The sequence below is a fragment of the Triticum dicoccoides genome, chromosome 3B (genome assembly GCF_002162155.2).
Source record: "Triticum dicoccoides isolate Atlit2015 ecotype Zavitan chromosome 3B, WEW_v2.0, whole genome shotgun sequence".
NCBI classification, from domain to species: Eukaryota; Viridiplantae; Streptophyta; class Magnoliopsida; order Poales; family Poaceae; genus Triticum; species Triticum dicoccoides.
The window spans coordinates 464719628-464738859 of record NC_041385.1 but is presented as its reverse complement, the minus strand read 5'-3'; the positions used below and the strand labels follow the sequence as shown (position 1 = coordinate 464738859).

The following is a 19232-nucleotide window of genomic DNA, read 5'->3' as shown; positions in this document are numbered from 1 at the left end:
TATGCTGGTTGGTGGTTGGCTGGCTGGTTGGCTCCGGATCGGACGGATAGTGGTGGTTGGGATGCGGGAGAAATCCCTGCCGGTTCTTTCGGCGCCGACGCGGTGTCGCCTGCGGGCGTCGCCTTTCCTTCCTGAGGGGCGTAGGTGTTACCCATCCTCCACTCCTCTCCGCGTGCCGGGGAAAACCGTAGGACATGTCCGGGCAGCAGCGTCGTCGACGTCGCACCCCTTCTTGGAGGTGCTGCTTGGTTACGCGGCGATTCGGAGCCTTGGTGTGTGGTGGGACGAATCCGGAGGGCGCAGTGGAGGCGGATCATCTTAGCTTTGCCGAGTTGCCGTTGTTGGCATTTTGTTCTTCTTCTTTCTCTTTTGGGCTTGATGTGCTGTGCGCCCCAGCAGTTACCGTGTGATTGGTGGAAGTTGCTTTATTTATAAAGCGGGGGGAAACCCTTTTTCGGTAAGTCTCGTCCGTTCATTTTCTGTTTTTTTTTGTTTTCCTTTTTTATATTTCCTTCTTTTTCCATTTTTTCTTAAATTCATGAACTTTTTGAATTCAAGAATATTTTGCAAACTCATGGAATTTTCAAAATTTTGAAATCTATGAACATTTGGAATTTCACAATTATTGTTCGAAATTCATGACATATTTTGAATTCATAAATTTTTTGAATTTGTGATCAGCTTTTGAAATTTGTGATTTTTTGAATTCATTATCTATTTTACGTTCATGAATTATAGAAAAATCATTAAGTTATTTGAATTTATGAGCTTTTTTTAAAGTCGTGAACAATTCCAAATTTGTGGAGAAAAACGGAAAAAGAAAAACGTTTTTTAAGGAAAAAAAATGCAAAACGTGAATGAGCAGGTGAGCGACCGCATCAGCTAGCGAGCGAGCGAGGCTCTGTAAGCAATCGCTGCATACATATCAGTATATCACTCTACGAAATATTGTAGTTCTCCTTATTATGGGACCAAGGGAGTAGTTCCTTCAGAAATTCAGTTGCCTCCTAGTCAGAATATACCGCACAATTCATGCGTCCAAACACAGGCTTCAATCTTTTGCCGTTCGGCGCTGGCTGCCGAAGTGAACAGCTGCCGCTCTCGCCCCCGCACCAGAAAGCAGGAAATGGTACGCCTTGCTCGACCCTACTTGCATTGAGCGCCACCGATAACATAGTGCTGATGTCTGATCGGATGGGCTGATCCTCTTCTCTGTTCGTCTCCGCATATCAGCTCAGGTCCGCCGGCAATGTGTTCGGCAGAATGCTCTTAAGGCTAAAAGCAATTTTTAAAGTTCAAGAACAGGCGCCTGTTCGACAAAATGCTCGTGAGAAACAAAGCACGCTGCGTCGCCCGGGTGAGCAAGCTGGGCTGCGGGCACAAGTTAGCTCTGTTCGCGGATAATGGAAATGACTGGGAACTAAAATATGCGGTCGTCGAGTACAAATATATCTTAGCTTTATGTTGGGTCACCACACCACACGATCCAAGTCCACGGCACAAATATTTACAGCCCGGCAAAATATTCACACCCATGCAGCCATGGCTGAATTTGCCCTTTACACTACACTGCCCTGCTATTGTTTGGCCGAATAAACATATTTGAGTGACTAAGATTTAAGTGTTCATAGATTAGATAACAAAGTAGTAAGCTAGGGCGGCAGGAACTGCAACCATCATACCAACAATTATCCTGCAGGAAAAGAGGGTAATCAGTTTGTTGTCCCATTCTAATCTGCTTCTTGTTTGCATTAGGATGGTGGGAGATTAACTTACGCAGTGCTTAGAATATCTGCATGCACATTATACTCCTTCGCAAATACAAATGGCACTACTCCTTGAGGTAATGCTGCCTGCGTGGAAGCTTTAGAGGTCAGGCACAATTTTTGTCTTTGAATTTCACGCATTTATGAATTTTCACACACACAAACACATGGCTCAAGGGAAACAATGGAGAAAACCTTACCTGCACAATGGCCACTTTGAGCAAGATTCCACGCATCCCAACAGCATAGGAAGAGACCATCATCAGGGCTGGTCCTAGAAAGAACCTGAAGCCTAGTGACAGTAGCATCTTCTTAGTTCCACAGGCTATAATTTTTGTTTGTAGAGCTGTGAAAAGACCTGTAACAGAAGCAATTAGAAGTTATGATTGTGTAACTGGGCTTTACAGAGTTTATCTTCATATATGCTAATTTTAATTTTGCCGGTGTAATTCACACCTAGGCTGAACATTGCCATTCCCAGCCCTCCATCTGAGAGTATCCTTATGGAGTTACTGACGATCAAGGGTAACTGTATTTGCCACCTACAAGAGATGTTATTTAGCTACATATGATAATTGCTGCATTCCAGTTTCAGAATGTAAATTCGATTCATGTAAACCATGTTAATACCTGAAGCTAATCAGTGCCCAAATCAGACCGATCAGGCATGCGTAAATGTTCGGATTCATCACTAACTTCACCCCAATCACCAACAAAAAGCGGAAGGCCCTAGAACATCTTGCTGATACACCTTTTGACTGGCCCTCTTGGTATGTCTGTTGTGTAGCTCCTAGAGTACCTGCTTCTTCCTCATCTTTAAAAAGCCAACTAGTTAAAAACTCATAAAATAAGTTTAAAACTCATGAAAGAAGTTGAAGTTATTTTCTATAAATGACACATGATAGGTTTGGAACATTTGACAATGGCCCATGGGATAATTCAGAAAAAAAATCATCTCACTGTTTCAGGCAAATGTATATCATAGCAGATCAATCGCATTATATAGAGAAGTTCTAAAGTAAATGCCACTGTAAACCACCAGACAGTGGACAGTCGTTTTTTCTAATGAGCTGTAGTACTTAAATTACCCTTTATGTTTCTGAAATGTTTAAGATCACTGGAGGTCCCCAGAAAATAACAGCAACATTAAGAATGCACTTTTCAAGAAGGAAAACAAAGAAATGAATGCCGAAAGAACACATTGCATTCTTTATCTCGAAGAAAAACATGACTAATTTGATAGTGTACAGATGAAACGACTTCATATACTAATCCTTAACAGATTTCAGGTTCTTACCTACAATTTCAGATGATGGTGCGGCAGCTATTCCTTTGGCGGCTCGGAATTCAAGCAGAAAGAGAAGAAGTGTGTACCAAATTAGGCTCTGTAGGACAACTATCTGACTTATCAGCTTGACAGCTTCATCACCATACATTCCTTTCAGCAATGGGATACCGACAATCAGCGTATTGGGCAGTGTCGACAAAGAGAAACCTGTAATGAGCCAATCAAACTTCTCCACACAACATGCTCTAGATATGGCTGCAAACCCCAGCAAGGCGATCGACTTCTGTAGGATGTCTGCGAATATGAGCTTGAGGTTCATGTCGTAAGGATTGTTTGTGGAGATGACCTGGAAAGAGAGAAGAGGGATGGAGAAGTTGGCCACGAACTTGTTGATCCCAGAGCACTGCTCTGGAGTGAACAACTTCCACCATTTTATGGATAGGTAGGCTAGTATCATGGCTACATACAATGGTGTTGTCGCTTCAAGAACATGGTAGATGGCTACCCAAGAGATCATAATGGATGGAGGAGCAAGAACGCTCCAAATCTCTTGCCGGGCTGAGATCTAGAGAGTTTTTGGGCGTACTGTAGCTGCCTTATATAGACCACAGACAGAAGCCAGGTTTTGTGCAAACTTTTCCATGCAGGATTTAGCTTTAGCAGAGCCTTTGAAATTGTCCAAATTACCCATGCTGGTAAAGTCCCACTTGCACCTTTGTTACTTAACATCTGAACCAAAACTTATGTTTGTAGGACCCCTCTTTGTGAATCATGATAACAATTGACCATGTTTGTGTAGCATTGTAAAGAAGTGATATGATTAGGTGGACTAAATGCTGCCTCCATCCTGATTCATGTCTTTTAACCTGCTAAAAGTGCCTTATTGTTTTCTTTATCTGCTTAACTATAATAATGGTGAAAGGGCAATCTAGGATATTTGAGAAGTGTGGCCTTTTGATATTCTTCCCTTTATCTTGTTGACTAAGTGGGCCCCTAGATTTGGTCATGTTAATAACTCGATGCACCTTCTAACATTTCTAGTGGCCTTGGGTCTTGTTGAGGGACCATAAATTTTATTAAGGGGTCTAATCGTCTAACCCAGAGATGTTTTGATACTTTCCTTCAGCCTTTTTTTGTGGGAAATCTCGTTAAGGTTTTTACAGCAAAGAAACTAACTTTTCTGTAAGTTAGCTGCCTTTTTTTCAGTCTAAACTTAGGTACCACTCTTAAATATGTCATAGATGAAGTACGGAATCAAGGCGTGTTTTATGGGTTGTGTTCCTCTTCTACAGCCTGTTAACTGTGGCTCGTTAGCATGAGACACATTACACGAACATGGTAAGCAGTAAAATGACCAAGGCATGTGCCCCAACAGTTTAAAGGCAGAATAGCATTTTTTTTCCTTGTCCTTTTGTTTTCTGGTCAGCAGAACAAGACTTTGGAAAAAGAAATGGTGTGACAACTCCAGCAAATGATACAGAAGCTTTGGCATAGCTTGTCGGTCTGGTGTTTAATTGATCATCACTTCATCAGTGTTCAGTTCGTCCAGCAGCATGGTGGTCCACACTTTGCTACGAAAAGAACTATTGAACTAAAATGAATTTTTGTTTAGTTATATGCTCATTTCTTTTGGGGATGTATGGTTCGGCTAAAAAAATGGTGACAATCCTGTTACTTGTACCTACGTTCTAATCGCACCGATACTACACCGGCATCCTACTGTTCAAAATACTATGCCGGTCGCAACAATGCTTACTTACTGAAAGCATGTTGCTTAAAAGATGAACATGTTTTCTTTTTGTCCTTCCAGGTTTTGCGGTGTCATTTCCGCAGGATTTCTTTTGCTCCAGCTTGGCGCGACGTATTATTCTCAGAAAGCTGATAGGTAGAAGGCAAGAATAAAGAAGTTAATTGAGGGAGAAGCAACGAAGGGAAGAAGTACATGTCCAGTTCACAAGATTTGCCATGCTTGTCCAATTGTAGCAAAAGGCCGGAATGAGTGCTCGGGTGAAACTTGCTTTGAGACCATGGCATTTCTCCCATAAGCAGCAGCAGTGCATCTTCTTTTGCTCAAGTAAGGGCTTCTCTCATTTACCGCCTTCTCTTTATGCTCTTTCATCAGCTGTACTCTGTTGCGGTTGGCAACCCTCGCAAGCTAGCAGCCTAGCAGGTGGGCGATCTGATGTTGATCTTGCAGGACTCAGGCTAGTTTCCTGTTCCCCCTTTTTATCTTTACCACCAATCGATCGTTTTCTCTCTTTGCATCGATCACACTCTACTCTTCAGCCAAGATGCTTTCTCTCTCTGTCTAAAGGAAAAATGATTCTTGTAGTAGGAGTTCTCTCTGAACAAGAAAAGAAGAGAAGATCCTTGAGAAAAGGTATGTACAGTATGTTCATTGTTTACATTATCTGGAAAAGGCCAAGAACTGAGCTGCTTATATTATGAAACACTACATCTTTCCATGACTCTGTTTTGCCCGTGAATTTACGCTCAATGCCGGACTACAACTGCCTATTCTAACTGTATTGTTCGAACCGGAGACTCAGTTAACCCTTCTTTGCTGAACTGCCCATTGTACCTGTAGATTAACCCAGGGAGGACGAAAACATCTTTGCAGGACAGTGTAGCGCTGGCAGTGGCAGTGCTCGACGGCCGTTGCAAGCCTGCAGGTAAGGTAGCCGTGTGCATCGTGCGCCTGATCTTTGCCGCAGGGTCCCTCCCGGAGCTAGAGTATCTATCTCCTTTGGCTTTGTACACACCCTCTGATCTTTTACCTTCTTTGCATGTCTGTGAAGTCGGTCTCTTCCAGGGCGTACAGTCTAAAGCAGAGGCAGGCGCATGCAGCCGGACGCTGTTTGTAACGTGAGGCGCACAGGCTCCCCGGAGTCTTGTCTGATAATGCATCGGATTCCGCTGTTCTCCCGCCAAGAGAACAAACAGTGATGGACTGATGATCGTAGACCGACCAAGTGCGTCGTGAAGACACATGCGTTGCTCCGAGGTTGTCTGAAATCACACGTTACATCTGAAGGCGCTCGATGGCATCTGCAGCTGCAGCTGTTGACATGGCTGGATCGTCTGGCTGGGAGCTTGCGTTGATCGCAGCATGGAGTAGCAGCTGGCAGCTGCATCATCCAACCGACACAGACGCATCGAGGAGCTCTAAGAGCATCTCTGGATCCCGCAAATCGGTGTCCGGCAAAACCGTTTTAAGGTCTCCCTGAAAACGGTTTACCGGTATGGCGACCAGTTTACAGGATCTGTTCCGCTGGAATCCTCACGGTACCGCAAAACCGTTTTTGGGATTTTAGGCAAATTCATAATTTTGAACAATATATTCTTAATACAACAGCAACATAAATCAAACTTATTAATGTTTTAGTATCATGCAATGTAATAATCATACAATAAATGTTCAAATCCGACTAATTAAAATAATAACAAATGGTCCGGAATAAAAATAATTGTTCAAATCACACATGAATACAAATAGGATCAAATGAATAAAATGGAAGCCTACCTCCCCATGCGGTTGTCACTATGCTCAATGAGATCATCACGGAGCTGGGCGTGTGTGGCATTATCCTTAATCTGCTGGTAGGCCTCAAGAAATGCATTGATCTGATCTAGTTCCTATCAAGCTTGAAACAACTACCAATATTGTTATAGAAAAAGTTAAATCCCTCTCATCCTCGATAATGACGTTGTGTAGAATTACACATGCAGTCGTGATATTTGAGAGGGATTTCTTATCCCAGAAGTGAACTCAAACAATGGCAAACGGAGCTTGCAACAAACCAAATGCCTTCTCAATATCCTTTGGGCATGCTTCTTGTGCTTGAGATTTTTTTTGTGCTTCTTGCTTTTGGCTCACTGATGGTCTTCAGAAATGTTGACCATGAAGAATAAATACCATTGGCACGATAATACCCCATGGTATAGTCATGTCCATTCGACTGTGTAGTTGCAAGCCCGAGCTTCTCCACTAGAAAGCCGAGCAAAAATATGCGATCTTTGCAGTACATTGATATTATTGAGAGAATCCGACAATCCAAAGAAGCAATGCCAAAACCACAAGTCATGCGAAGCCACGGCCTCGAGCACAATCGTGGGATTATGTTTATGGCCGGTGTAGTTGTTGGGAAACGTTGCATGGAAAACAAAAAAAATTCTACGCACATGCAAGATCTATCCATGGAGATGCATAGCAACGAGAGAGGAGAGTGTGCTTATATACCCTCGTAGACCGTAAGCAGAAGCGTTAGATAACGCGGTTGATGTAGTCGAACTTCTTCGCGCTCCAACCGATCGAGTACAATAGCCCTGTCTCCTGTTCCCCCTCCCATCCCTCCCTCTCCACCCCCTGTAGTGCTCCCGTCGCCCCCCGAGGCGGCGGAGCGCCTCCCCCTGCCGCCTCGTCTTGTCCGGCTCTCCTCGTCCCTCCCCTTTGCCGCCGCCGGCAGAGGCCACCAGCGTAGCCCGGGTGGCGCCGACGGCGGTGGACGTCCCTTTCCCGCTCGCTAGGAGGTGGAGTCGGGGCTTCCTCCTACCCGGCGATGGTGCAGCCCGGCAGGCGTCGGTGTGGCTCGACGGCGGGTCTGCGGGCCTCGAGCGCCATTGACGCGGCGGCGTGGCCGTTGGCTGCGAGGCGGCGTGGAGTGCTGCTGGCCGACGACGCCCGCTCGGCCCAGATTTGGGCCCTTTTGGGCCCATCTGGGCTGGGGCGGGCCGGCAGTTCAGGGAGCGGTGGCGCGGCACCCTGTTGGTGGCGGCGAGACGACGGTGGCTGCAGGTGGTGATGGCTCCGGCAGCCTGCGTGCTGCAGCGTGGCAACAGGGATTGTCCGGATCCGTTGGGGTCCGGCCGGGCCTGTGGAGGCCTGGTAAGTTCCTGTTGCTACGTCCGGTCGGCTCCGCGGCGCTGTGGAGGTTGTTCCCTCATGTCGGCTGCGTTGCTATTGCCCCCGAGCCCAGTGTCCCCTCATCCTCCCTCCAGGTCTCGTGTTGGTGGCCTCAGTGAGATAATGAAGTTGGTGCGGTATCCATGGTGGCACAGGATGGTGGGCGGTGCACTCTCGAGTGTCTGTGATGGTGTTGGTTTCGGGGCGGGAGAAATCCCTAGCGCCTCGTCCGCCACTGGTGTGGCTACACCCGTGGCCGTTGCCGCACCTTCTTGAGGGGCGTCAGTGATACCCCTTCCCATCTACCATCCGCGTGCTGGGGGAAACCCTAGGACTTGTCCAAGCAGCATCGGCGTCGGTGTCGTATTCCTTCCTGAAGGTGTTGCTTGGTACGCGAGGCTTCGGAGTGCTACGTGTGCGGTGGTACTTCTCCGGAGGGTGCGGCGGATATCGGCCATCTTCGCTTAGTTGAGCTGTCGGCGTCGGCATTTGTTTATCTTTCTTTCTCTCATTTTTTTTCTTTTGGGCTTGTTTGTGCCGCGGCCCCAGCAAGCTTGTTGTATCGGTTGGTTGTTGCTTTATAATATAAAGCAGGGGAAAACCCTTTTCGTAAATCGAGTACCGAACGTACGACACCTCCGTGTTAAGCACATGTTCAGCTCGGTGATGTCCTCCGCCTTATTGATCCAGCAAGACGGCGAGGTAGTGGATGAGTTCCGGCAACACGATGGCGTAGTGACGGTGATGGTGAAGTGATCTCCACAGGGCTTCGCCTAAGCACTACGAAAATATGACCGGGGGTGTAAACGGTGGAGGGGGCGCCACACACGGCTAAGAACTTGTTCTGGGTGTGCTAGGCACCCCCTTCCACACACACACACACACACACACACACATACACACACACACATATATATATATATATATATGCATATATATATATATATATATGGGAGGGAGAGGGGAGAGGCCAAGGGGCGCCCCAAGTAGGTCTGAATCCTACTTGGGCTCCTGCCCTTGACCGCGCCCGCCCTGCCATATTTGTCGGAGGGAGGAAGGAAAGGGGGGAGAGGAAGGAAGGAGGAGGCCAAATCCCCCCTTCCTTTCCCCACTTGGGCGGCTGCCATTGGGGGGGGGGGTGAGCCGGCCCCTCGTGGGAAGGTGTGCTCCCCTTTAATGGCGCAATAGGCCCACTAACCTCTCGGGGTTGTCCGGTACCCCCTCCGATACTCCAATGAAAACCCGGTACACTCCGAAATACTTTCGGTATCCAAATACCATCGTCCTATATATCAATCTTTACCTCTCAGCCATTTCAAGACTCCTCATCATGTCCGTGATCTCATCTGGGACTCCGAACAACATTCAGTCACCAAATCATATAACTCATATAGCACTATATCGTCAACGAACGTTAAGCGTGCGGACCCTACGGGTTCGAGAACTATGTAGACATGACCGAGACACCTCTCCGGTCAATAACCAATAGCGGAGCCTGGATGCGCATATTGGCTCCTACATATTCTACGAAGATCTTTATCGGTCGAATCATTATGACAACATACGTAATTCCCTTTGTCTATCAGTATGTTACTTGCCCGAGATTCGAGCGTCGATGTCTTCATACCTAGTTCAATCTCGTTACCGGCAAGTCTCTTTACTCATTCTGTAATACATCATCTTGCAACTAACTCATTAGTCAGTTTGCTTGCATGGCTTCTTATGATGTATTGCTGAGAGGACCCAGAGATACCTCTCCGATACTCGGAGTGACAAATTCTAATCTCGATCTATGCCAAATCAACAAACACCTACGGAGATACCTGTAGAGCATCTTTATGATCACCCAGTTACATTGTGATGTTTGATAGCACATAAGGTATTCCTTCGGTATCCGGGAGTTGCATAATCTCATAGTCGAAGGAATATGTATTTGACATTAAGAGAGCAATAGCAATAACATGAACGATCAATATGCTAAGCTAACGGATGGGTCTTATCCATCACATCATTCTCCTAATGATGTGATCCCGTTATCAAATGACAACACATGTCTATGGTGAGGAAACCTTAACCATCTTTGATCAATGAGCTAGTCTAGTAGAGTCTTACTAGGGACACGGTATTTGTTTATGTATTCACACATGCATTTAAGTTTCCGACCAATACAATTCTAGCAAGAATAATAAACCTTTATCATGAATAAGGAAATATAAAATAACAACTTTATTATTGCCTCTAGGGCATATTTCCTTCAGTCTCCCACTTGCACTAGAGTCAGTAATCTAGATTGCATTGTAATGAATCTAACACCCATGGAGTCTTGGTGTTGATCATGTTTTGCTCGCGGAAGAGGCTTAGTCAACGGATCTGCCACATTCAGATCCGTATGTATTTTGCAAATCTCTATGTCTTCATCCTTGACCTTTTCATGAATGGAGTTAAAGCATCTCTTGATGTGTTTGGTTCTCTTGTGAAACCTGGATTCCTTCGCCAAGGCAATTTCTCTAGTGTTGTCACAGAAGATTTTCATTGGACCTGATGCACTGGGTATTACACCCAGATTGGATATGAACTCCTTCATCCAGACTCCTTCATGAGCTGCTTCCGAAGCAGCTATGTACTTCGCTTCACACGCAGATACCGCCACGATGCTCTGCTTGGAACTGCACCAACTGACAGCTCCACCATTCAATATAAATACGTATCCGGTTTGTGACTTAGAGTCATCCGGATCAGTGTCGAAGCTAGCATCGACGTAACCATTTACGACAACCTCTTCTTCACCCCAATAAATGAGAAGCATATCTGAGGGAGTCCTGGACTAGGGGGTGTCCGGATAGCCGAACTATCATCATTGGCCGGACTCCAAGACTATGAAGATAGAAGATTGAAGACTTCGTCCCGTGTCCGGATGGGACTTTCCTTGGCGTGGAAGGCAAGCTTGGCGATACGGATATGTAGATCTCCTACCATTGTAACCGAATCTGTGTAACCCTAGCCCTCTCCGTGTCTATATAAACCGGATGGCTTTAGTCTATAGGACGAACAACAATCATACCATAGGCTAGCTTCTAGGGTTTAGCCTCCTTGATCTCGTGGTAGATCCACTCTTGTAACACACATCATCAATATTAATCAAGCAGGACGTAGGGTTTTACCTCCATCAAGAGGGCCCGAACCTGGGTAAAACATCATGTCCCTTGTCTCCTGTTACCATCCGCCTAGACGCACAGTTCGGGACCCCCTACCCGATATCCGCCGGTTTTGACACCGACATTGGTGCTTTCATTGAGAGTTCCTCTGTGCCGTCGCAATCAGGAAGGATGCCTTTTCCCGTCTTTAAAGACGGCGCCGTCGTCAAGGGAGCTTTGGCTGCCGGCCAAACTATCCGGCTAGGTGGTTTTCTTATGACCGCCTGTTCGGCCACCGCTCCGACGATGACCTCTCAGGTCATCAAAAGAGATCTTCACGTCAGCTTGGAATTCGCCGAGTAGCTAGATCCGATGGAGCTCTCCTCCGTGAACGAGCTCTTGGATCGCATCACCGCCCTGGGAGTCGCTACAGACTATGATCAGATTGGGCCTAAAACCGATCTGAGAGAAATTAACTCTCCCCAGGCTACCCACCACGTTGTTGTGGTAGAGGAACAATGCGGCGACTCTTCTTCTATGTTAAAAACCAGCTATGTCCGGATTCCTGATCCCTCCATGCTGGATTCCCGCGGAGGGACGGACGTCAATCAAACACTGAACCTAAAGTCAGGAATCGGACCAGATTTGTTGGAAGGCATCCAACAAACCAAGCTTCAAAATCCGGAAACTTCTTGGCCTTTGAGCCTCAGATCGGGCGGGGTGCCGAACTTAATTCCACCCGCCCACCCAAACATAAGTGATCTATCTCAAATACGGCAAGAGCCCGATGAAACAGTACATCATTACTGGGCTAGATTCCTCCTGGTTATGAACAGGATAAAGGACTGCCGTGAAGAAAGCGCGATTTCAATTTTTTGCAACAATTGCACGGACAAGGGAATCATAAACGCCATAAGTCATCGCGAAGTTACACGCTTCGCCGACCTAGCGACCATTGTACAAAAATACTGTGCGATGGAGAGTGCCTGGAAAACCGAAACCAAGTTTTGGGACAATCCAGCCCAGAATACAACCCTAGTCCGAAATAAAAGGGTGCGTCATACTCAAGCACCTGGATTAAAAACAAAAAAGCAAAAAACCCCTAAAGAGCACGGAACCGTACTGGAGGGATGGCTCAACGGACCCTGCAAAATCCATAGTACGGAGGGCGCCACTCCAACACATAGCCTTCGAGCATGTTGGATACTACGGCAGGTGGCCAAAAGTGGCGAAGGCTTTCTAGCCCCGGGCAACCAGCCCAGCAGTACCAGTACGATATTAATAGTCTTCGAGACTTTCGCATCAAATAACATGCGGAAGCGAACAATCCGCAGCCTCGTCGAAGTCTACCAAGTAGCAACAACAAATCCATGGAGCGACACGGCTATCACCTTCAATGCCAGCGATGAACCTAAATTCTGAACAGCTCGAGCACCAGCCGCATTGGTCCTCAGTCAGATAGTGGACGGCTTTCGTCTTACCAAGGTACTCATGGATGGCGGCAGCGGATTAAACCTCATCTACGAGGAAACCCTTCAAAAAATGGAAATTGACTAGAGCCGCATTGAGCAGAGCAGCACAACCTTCAGGGGAATAATCCCTAGTCGAAAAGTACGCTGCACAGGAAAAATCACACTAGACGTAGTGTTCGGCTCGCCGGACAACTACAGGTCCGAAGAGGTCACGTTCCAAGTGGCCCCATTCGGCAGCGGATATCACGCCTTGTTAGGGCGGGAGGCATTCACAATCTTCCAAGCTATACCCCATTACGGGTACATGAAGCTCAAAATGCCCGGGCCCAATGGAATAATCACTCTCGTTAGTGATCCAGATATAGCACTCCGCGCTAAAAATAAGACAGCCGCACGGGCCCTAGAGGCATTATCCGAAGCCCTAGCGGCGGAGGAACTCACTGCGCTGCGCTCCATGGTGGATAGGGACGATGTGATACTCGATAAGAGGTCTAAGTCCACCTCTTTTAAACCAGCAGACGAAATAGTCAAATTCCAGGTCCATCCAATGGACCCCACAAAGACGGCCTCCATTGGGGCACAATTAAATCCTGATGTAGAAGCCGCACTATGAGAATTCCTTCGGGAAAATTGGGACATTTTCGCCTGGCACCCTTCAGACATGCCAGGAATCCCATGCAGGCTGGCAGAACACAGCCTAAATATCCTAAAAGGATTCAAGCCAGTCAAATAGGCTCTTCGGCGATTTTCCGAACACAAAAGACAGGCAATGGGAGAGGAGCTAGCCAAACTCTTAGAAGCCGGATTCATCAGAGATATAAAACATCCGGACTGGCTAGCCAACCTGGTAATGGTACCAAAAAAGGACAAATCCTGGCGCCTTTGTGTCGATTTCAAAGACCTTAACAAGGCCTGTCCAAAGGACCCTTTCCCTCTCCCTCGCATTGACCAAATCATCGATGCTACCACAGGGTACGACTCATTGTGCTTCCTCGACGCATACTCCGGATACCATCAAATCAAGATGGCGGAAAAATACCAGGCCGCAACGGCATTTATTACTCCATACGGACCATTCTGCTTCAACACAATGCCCTTCGGACTCAAAAACGCCGGCGCAACATATCAGCGCATGATTCAGACATGTCTGGCCACCCAGATAGGCAAAACAGTAGAGGCATACGTAGATGATGTCGTCGTCAAGACCAAACACGTCGAAACCCTAGTAGACGACTTGAGGGTGACATTTGACAATCTCCGAGCATATGACATTAAGCTCAACCCGGAAAAATGTGTTTTCGGCATACCAGCCGGAAAGCTCTTGGGCTTCATTGTATCCGGTAGAGGAATTGAAGCAAACCCAGCCAAGATCCAAGCTCTGTCACAATTGGATATCCCAAAAGACCTCAAGCAAATACAAAAACTAACTAGATGCGTGGCGGCTCTCAGCCGCTTCATCTCCCGTTTGGGAGAAAAGGCACTGCCTCTCTACCGCCTCCTCAGGCGCACCGAACATTTCGAATGGACGGATGTTGCCACGACCGGACTCTAAGAAATCAAGGCCGTATTGGCGACAAATCTGGTCCTGGCCGCGCCCAACCTGGGCGAACCGATGTTATTATATATCGCAGCAACACATCAAGTTGTCAGCGCGGTACTCGTCGTCGAACGAGAAACAGAAGGGCACAAATTCCCTCTTCAAAAACCAGTGTACTATGTATCCACTGTCTTAACTCCATGCAAGTCCCGTTACCCACATTATCAAAAGATAGCGTATGCGGTGTTCATGGCATCCCGGAAGCTGCGACACTACTTTCAAGAGTGTTCCATAATGGTGGCCTCCGAAGTACCTCTCAACGATATTATAAACAATCGCGACGCGACGGGCAGGATTGCAAAATGGGCCATTGAGCTCTTACCATTTGACATAACCTACAAACCACGGCGAGCTATAAAATTGCAAGTCCTGGCTGACTTCATCGCCGAATGGACCGAAGCCGAACTCCCTAAAGAGTACGACGCATACTCCAATTGGATCATGCATTTCGACGGCTCCAAAATGTTGGCTGGCTTGGGGGCTGGCGTCGTCTTGACGTCCCCAACCGGAGACACAGTCCAATACGTGCTTCAAATAATGTACACGGACTCCAACAATGCAGCCGAATACGAGGCCCTTCTACATGGCCTCCGGATGGCAATCTCCATGGGTATTCAACGCCTAGAGGTGCGCGGGGATTAAAACCTCGCAATATCCCAAGTAAATGGAGACTTTGATGCCAAGGATCCGAAAATGGCAGCCTACCGTAACGCCGTCCTAAAAATGTCAGCCCGGTTCGAAGGACTCGAATTCCACCATGTAGCCCGGGATAATAACCAGGCAGCAGACGTGTTGGCACGCATCGGCGCAAAACGCGACGCCGTCCCTCCAAACATCTTCCTGGAGCGGCTCTTTAAGCCATCCGTATTATGGGAAGAGGAGTCCGGAAATAACAATCCGGAACCAACTGCATCACCTAACGCAGAACATTCTGACACAATCGGTGGCTCAACCAATGAAATAACAGATTCAGCCCACGAAATACTAGCAGTAATTGCCCCGTGGACCGAACCATTCCTAGCCTACTTAATCAGGCAGGAACTTCTCGAAGACCAAAATGAGGCCCGCTGCATAGTTCGGCGATCTAAAGCCTACAAGGTCCATGAGGGAGAATTTTATAAGAAAAGTACAACCGGAGTCCTTCAAAGGTGTATCTCCGAAGAGGAAGGGCGAAATCTCCTGGCTGAAATTCACGCCGGACTTGGCGGGCACCACGCCGCCGCCCGGGCACCTGTGGGCAAGGCCTTCCGTACACGATTTTATTGGCCGGCCGCCCGGGCAGATGCTCAGGACTTAGTCTTACGATGCGTCGGTTGCCAGCTCTTTGCTAATCAGAGCCACATGCCACCCACCGCCCTCAAAACTATAACCATTACTTGGCCGTTCGCGGTCTGGGGGCTTGACATGGTTGGACCCCTTAAAGGGGGAACCCACAAGCATAAATACGTATTGGTCATGGTGGACAAATTCACCAAATGGATAGAGGCCAAGCCGGTTAAAACGGCAGAATCCGGACCTGTGATAGACTTCATATCCGGGGTAGTACACCGTTTTGGCGTCCCCCACAGCATCATCACTAATAATGGCACGAATTTCACGGCCGACGAGGTTAAACTCTGGTGCAAAAACATGGGCATCAAGCTCGACTACGCTTCAGTCTACCACCCTCAAACTAATGGTCAAGTGGAACGAGCAAATGGTCTAATCATGAGCGGCATCAAACCCAGATTAGTGCGGTCCCTCACGGAATCTAACACACACTGGGTAGAGGAGCTCGACTCCGTACTCTGGGGGCTGCGGACCACGCCAAACCGCACAACCGGATTCACACCATTTTTTATGGTATACGGCACTGAGGCAGTTTTGCCCTGCGATATAATTCATGACTCACCTCGCGTGTGCATGTACGAGGAAAGAGAAGCCGAGTTGGATCGGCAGGACAGTTTGGACGCTTTAAAGGAGGAGCGCGACGTGTCAAAATCCCGTTCCGCATTCTATCAACAGCAGGCTCGAAGATATCAAAGCAGACAAGTACGGGCCAAAACTTACAATGTTGGCGAGCTAGTTTTACGCCTGTAGGACAAGAAAAAGGACAAACTTAAGCCCAAATGGGAAGGTCCCTTCATCATCGACCAAGTCCTTACCGGCGGTGCATAGCGTCTACGCAACGCATCTGACAACCGACTCGAGCCAAACCCATGGAACGCAGCCCGTCTTCGAAGATTTTACGCCTAGCGCCGGACTCAGGGTTCGTCTCCTTCCTCCGTCCACCTTTCATGTTTTTTCGCTGTCTTTGTTTTCCCTCCTTTTTCCTCCCTCTTTCAGTACAAACCTCTTGAGGGCTAATCTGCGCTTTGTTCGCACTCACTCGATGCGCTACTCGCACTCGTTATACCTGGGGACTTCTTTAACAGAAGCTTATTTATATGGGCTTCATGCCCACCACATGTGTCACACTTCCGCATGTACCTTTTGATCACCATTATATGCATCGATATGACTTAAGTTTTGGCCAAGCCGGGTTACCTGGCTCCTGTGCTTACCCCTACGTTCCCGATTGTTCGGCTAGGAGGTAAAGGGAGCACCTCTGCGATTGTTACTGCCTGGTCAGCCGGATGTGTACCTCAGACTGGGTGAAGCCGAGGGCTAGCGTTCTTAAGGGAATATTCGGTCGGTGACCTGAAAGATGATTTATTACTTACTTATTTATCTGCCCCCAGATGCTTTTTCTGCTATTTTCGCAGTCCGGACATGCACTTTAGGGCATGCCTCCCAGGGAAAGGAACCCTTAACGGAACTATTCTCCCTGGAAGATGTTTCTTACTAACCATGTAATATAACATAGCTAGTTGGGCACTTGTCTGATAAAGCAATTATGACCCCTACGCCTTGTCTCCATGCATGCCCCGGTTCTTTCATAACCGTGAGGGTATTCAGACACACTCCAGACTGTTGGGTCCCGAGGTTGAAGCGAAAAGGTCCGCAAAGACAAACGATCTACAATCCGGCTAGAAGGCATTTTACATGTCATTTTAAAAATTACATTGTCAAACTGACTGACTGTACTCCTCTTCAATCCCATCTAACAGGCTGTCTAATTTACAGTCCTGTTGGGAATATTTCGCGGCAAACTCTACTTGGCCATACATCAGGCTCACAGGGATCTCCTTCCCATCGGGCCCCACAGGTCCGACCTCGGCCATGTGGTTTGGGTCAGCCTTCGGGTACCGCGTCTTCACCATGGCCCAGGCCTCCCTGGCGCCTTGACGGCAGGCCGATATTTTCCATAGGCGGAGACGCCGCCGTACTCCCTGAAGCTTCTCAGCAAGCCCTCCAAGACCCTCGGGTAGGGAGACGGAAGGCCATAAGGCATAAACAACGCTGCTCATCGCCTGCCAAACACGTTCGTGCAGTTGTAGCAGCTCGGGAAGAAGGTCTCCCGTGGAACCAGGCATCTCCTCCGCCGGACGACCCATGAGCACACCTACAGACACATTTCTGTCAATCGACTTCCTCGCCGAACTCTTCTTTTCAAAAGAGTTTGCTCAAGCACTTACTATAAATGCCGCGACGAAGCCGCCCATTCTCCTTTACGGAGTTAGACAGCTGGACCTGAACACCTTTTAGTTCTTCGTCCAGCTGGGTGTTGGCATCTTGGAGTTTGTTCCTCTCCTGCTGCACCCTCATAAGCACCCTCTCGCTGGCCTTCAACTGGCGCAGCAGCTGTTGCTTGTCCGGATCTAGTCCGGCACCCTCTGCAATATTATTGTCAGACTATATACACACGCCGCACCTCATAAACTACTTCTTTTTTCAAAATATGAATTACCAGAGGGGGTCTCCGTGGCTCCCCCGGCAGCGGCTAGTGCGACCTCAAGTTGGGCCTTGCATTCTTGAAGCTCCTGGGACAGGTGGGTATTCTTCTTGGTAAGATCCTGCATTACAAATGATCCTTAAATCAGTTAGTTTAACTATTTTAAGTCTCGGGGGCTACTGACATATATAACTATTAAAATTCCTTACCCGTTTGTCCTTTACATACTGCTCTGTGGCTCTGGTTAAACCATCTTGAGCAGCACGGAGGTGCGCATCTCCCGCATTAAAGGCATTTAACGCCTCAGGGGAGAAACACGCGTCACGAAGAACTGTCCGACGACGCTTGTGATTCATGGCGCTCTCCACCTCAGATCTGGTGGCGGACAACCTGTCGGCATCCTCCGTTGGAGGAGCATCCGGCTCGCGCCTTGCGCTCGCCTCCCCCTCCGGACCAGGCGTTGGAGCCTGGCTGGCGGAGGCTTGGTGGGCACCCTCTTCGGACTCAGTCCGGCGAGTGCTCTTTCTCCTGGAAGAATCATGAGCATTAATATGCCTCCTAGGAGTCTTTCCCTTAAAAAGACAATGGTGCACCATACCTTTGCGGCAATGTTTCAATTCACGCCGCACTCCTCTTCTGCCTGCTAGGCCGCACTGACCTCGTTTGGTCAGTCACCGCGGGCTCGGCTTCCCGCTGTAAAGGCACCCCCTGCCAAGCACCATTGGTACATGGTGGTCATAAATAGGCATTAAAAAGGTGACGGTGTCAGGACTTCGGTCGTACTCACCTGGGAAGCCGGACATAAGCCGGGGTAGTCAGCCGTAATGGCGACTAAAGCATTGTCTATGCTGAGCTGGTGGAACACCCCGTCAATCAAATCCACCTTTATGTCCGGATCCTCTTCGGAGGCTGGATCAAGGGATCTTCCCGGATCCTCAGGTTGTGGAGTTGGGCTTTCTATGCCCGCCACATCCCGGCGTATTTCCTGCGTCGAAATCATAAAGTAAGACACTTATCTTTGAAAGCACGGATCAGATATATAAGCGTCCGCTTACCTAGCTTCGAGGGTTATTCATGGAGAATCCATTCAATGGATTCGTGCGGAGGAAGTCCTCCTTCTCCCCCTTGTACAAGCCGGACAAGATCTTCACCAGATCGTCGGCCGATCCCGGCCCCGTGTGGCCATGACGGGTGGCATCATTCTCCCCGTTAAAATCCCACATGGGGTGGCCCCTATATTGGAGCGGCTGCACCCCTC

General features: G+C 48.1%; 1 protein-coding gene and 1 long non-coding RNA gene across 2 annotated transcripts; one reads left to right on the top strand and one right to left on the bottom strand.

Annotated features, from left to right (window-relative positions):
• Positions 1-1434: 1434 nt before the first annotated feature.
• On the bottom strand, positions 1435-4061 carry LOC119281397 (probable auxin efflux carrier component 8). The gene is made up of 6 exons (XM_037561914.1): positions 3064-4061; positions 2397-2580; positions 2223-2308; positions 1967-2124; positions 1777-1853; positions 1435-1693 (listed from the first exon to the last, which is right to left on the bottom strand). The coding sequence occupies exons 1-6, from the start codon at positions 3569-3571 to the stop codon at positions 1633-1635; spliced, it is 1074 nt and encodes a 357-aa protein (XP_037417811.1). The 5' UTR covers positions 3572-4061; the 3' UTR covers positions 1435-1632.
• A 246-nt stretch (positions 4062-4307) lies between these two features.
• LOC119281396 lies at positions 4308-6354 on the top strand. The gene is made up of 3 exons (XR_005138401.1): positions 4308-5434; positions 5642-5726; positions 5853-6354. It is a non-coding gene; the product is annotated as an uncharacterized LOC119281396 (long non-coding RNA).
• The last annotated feature ends 12878 nt before the right edge of the window (positions 6355-19232 follow it).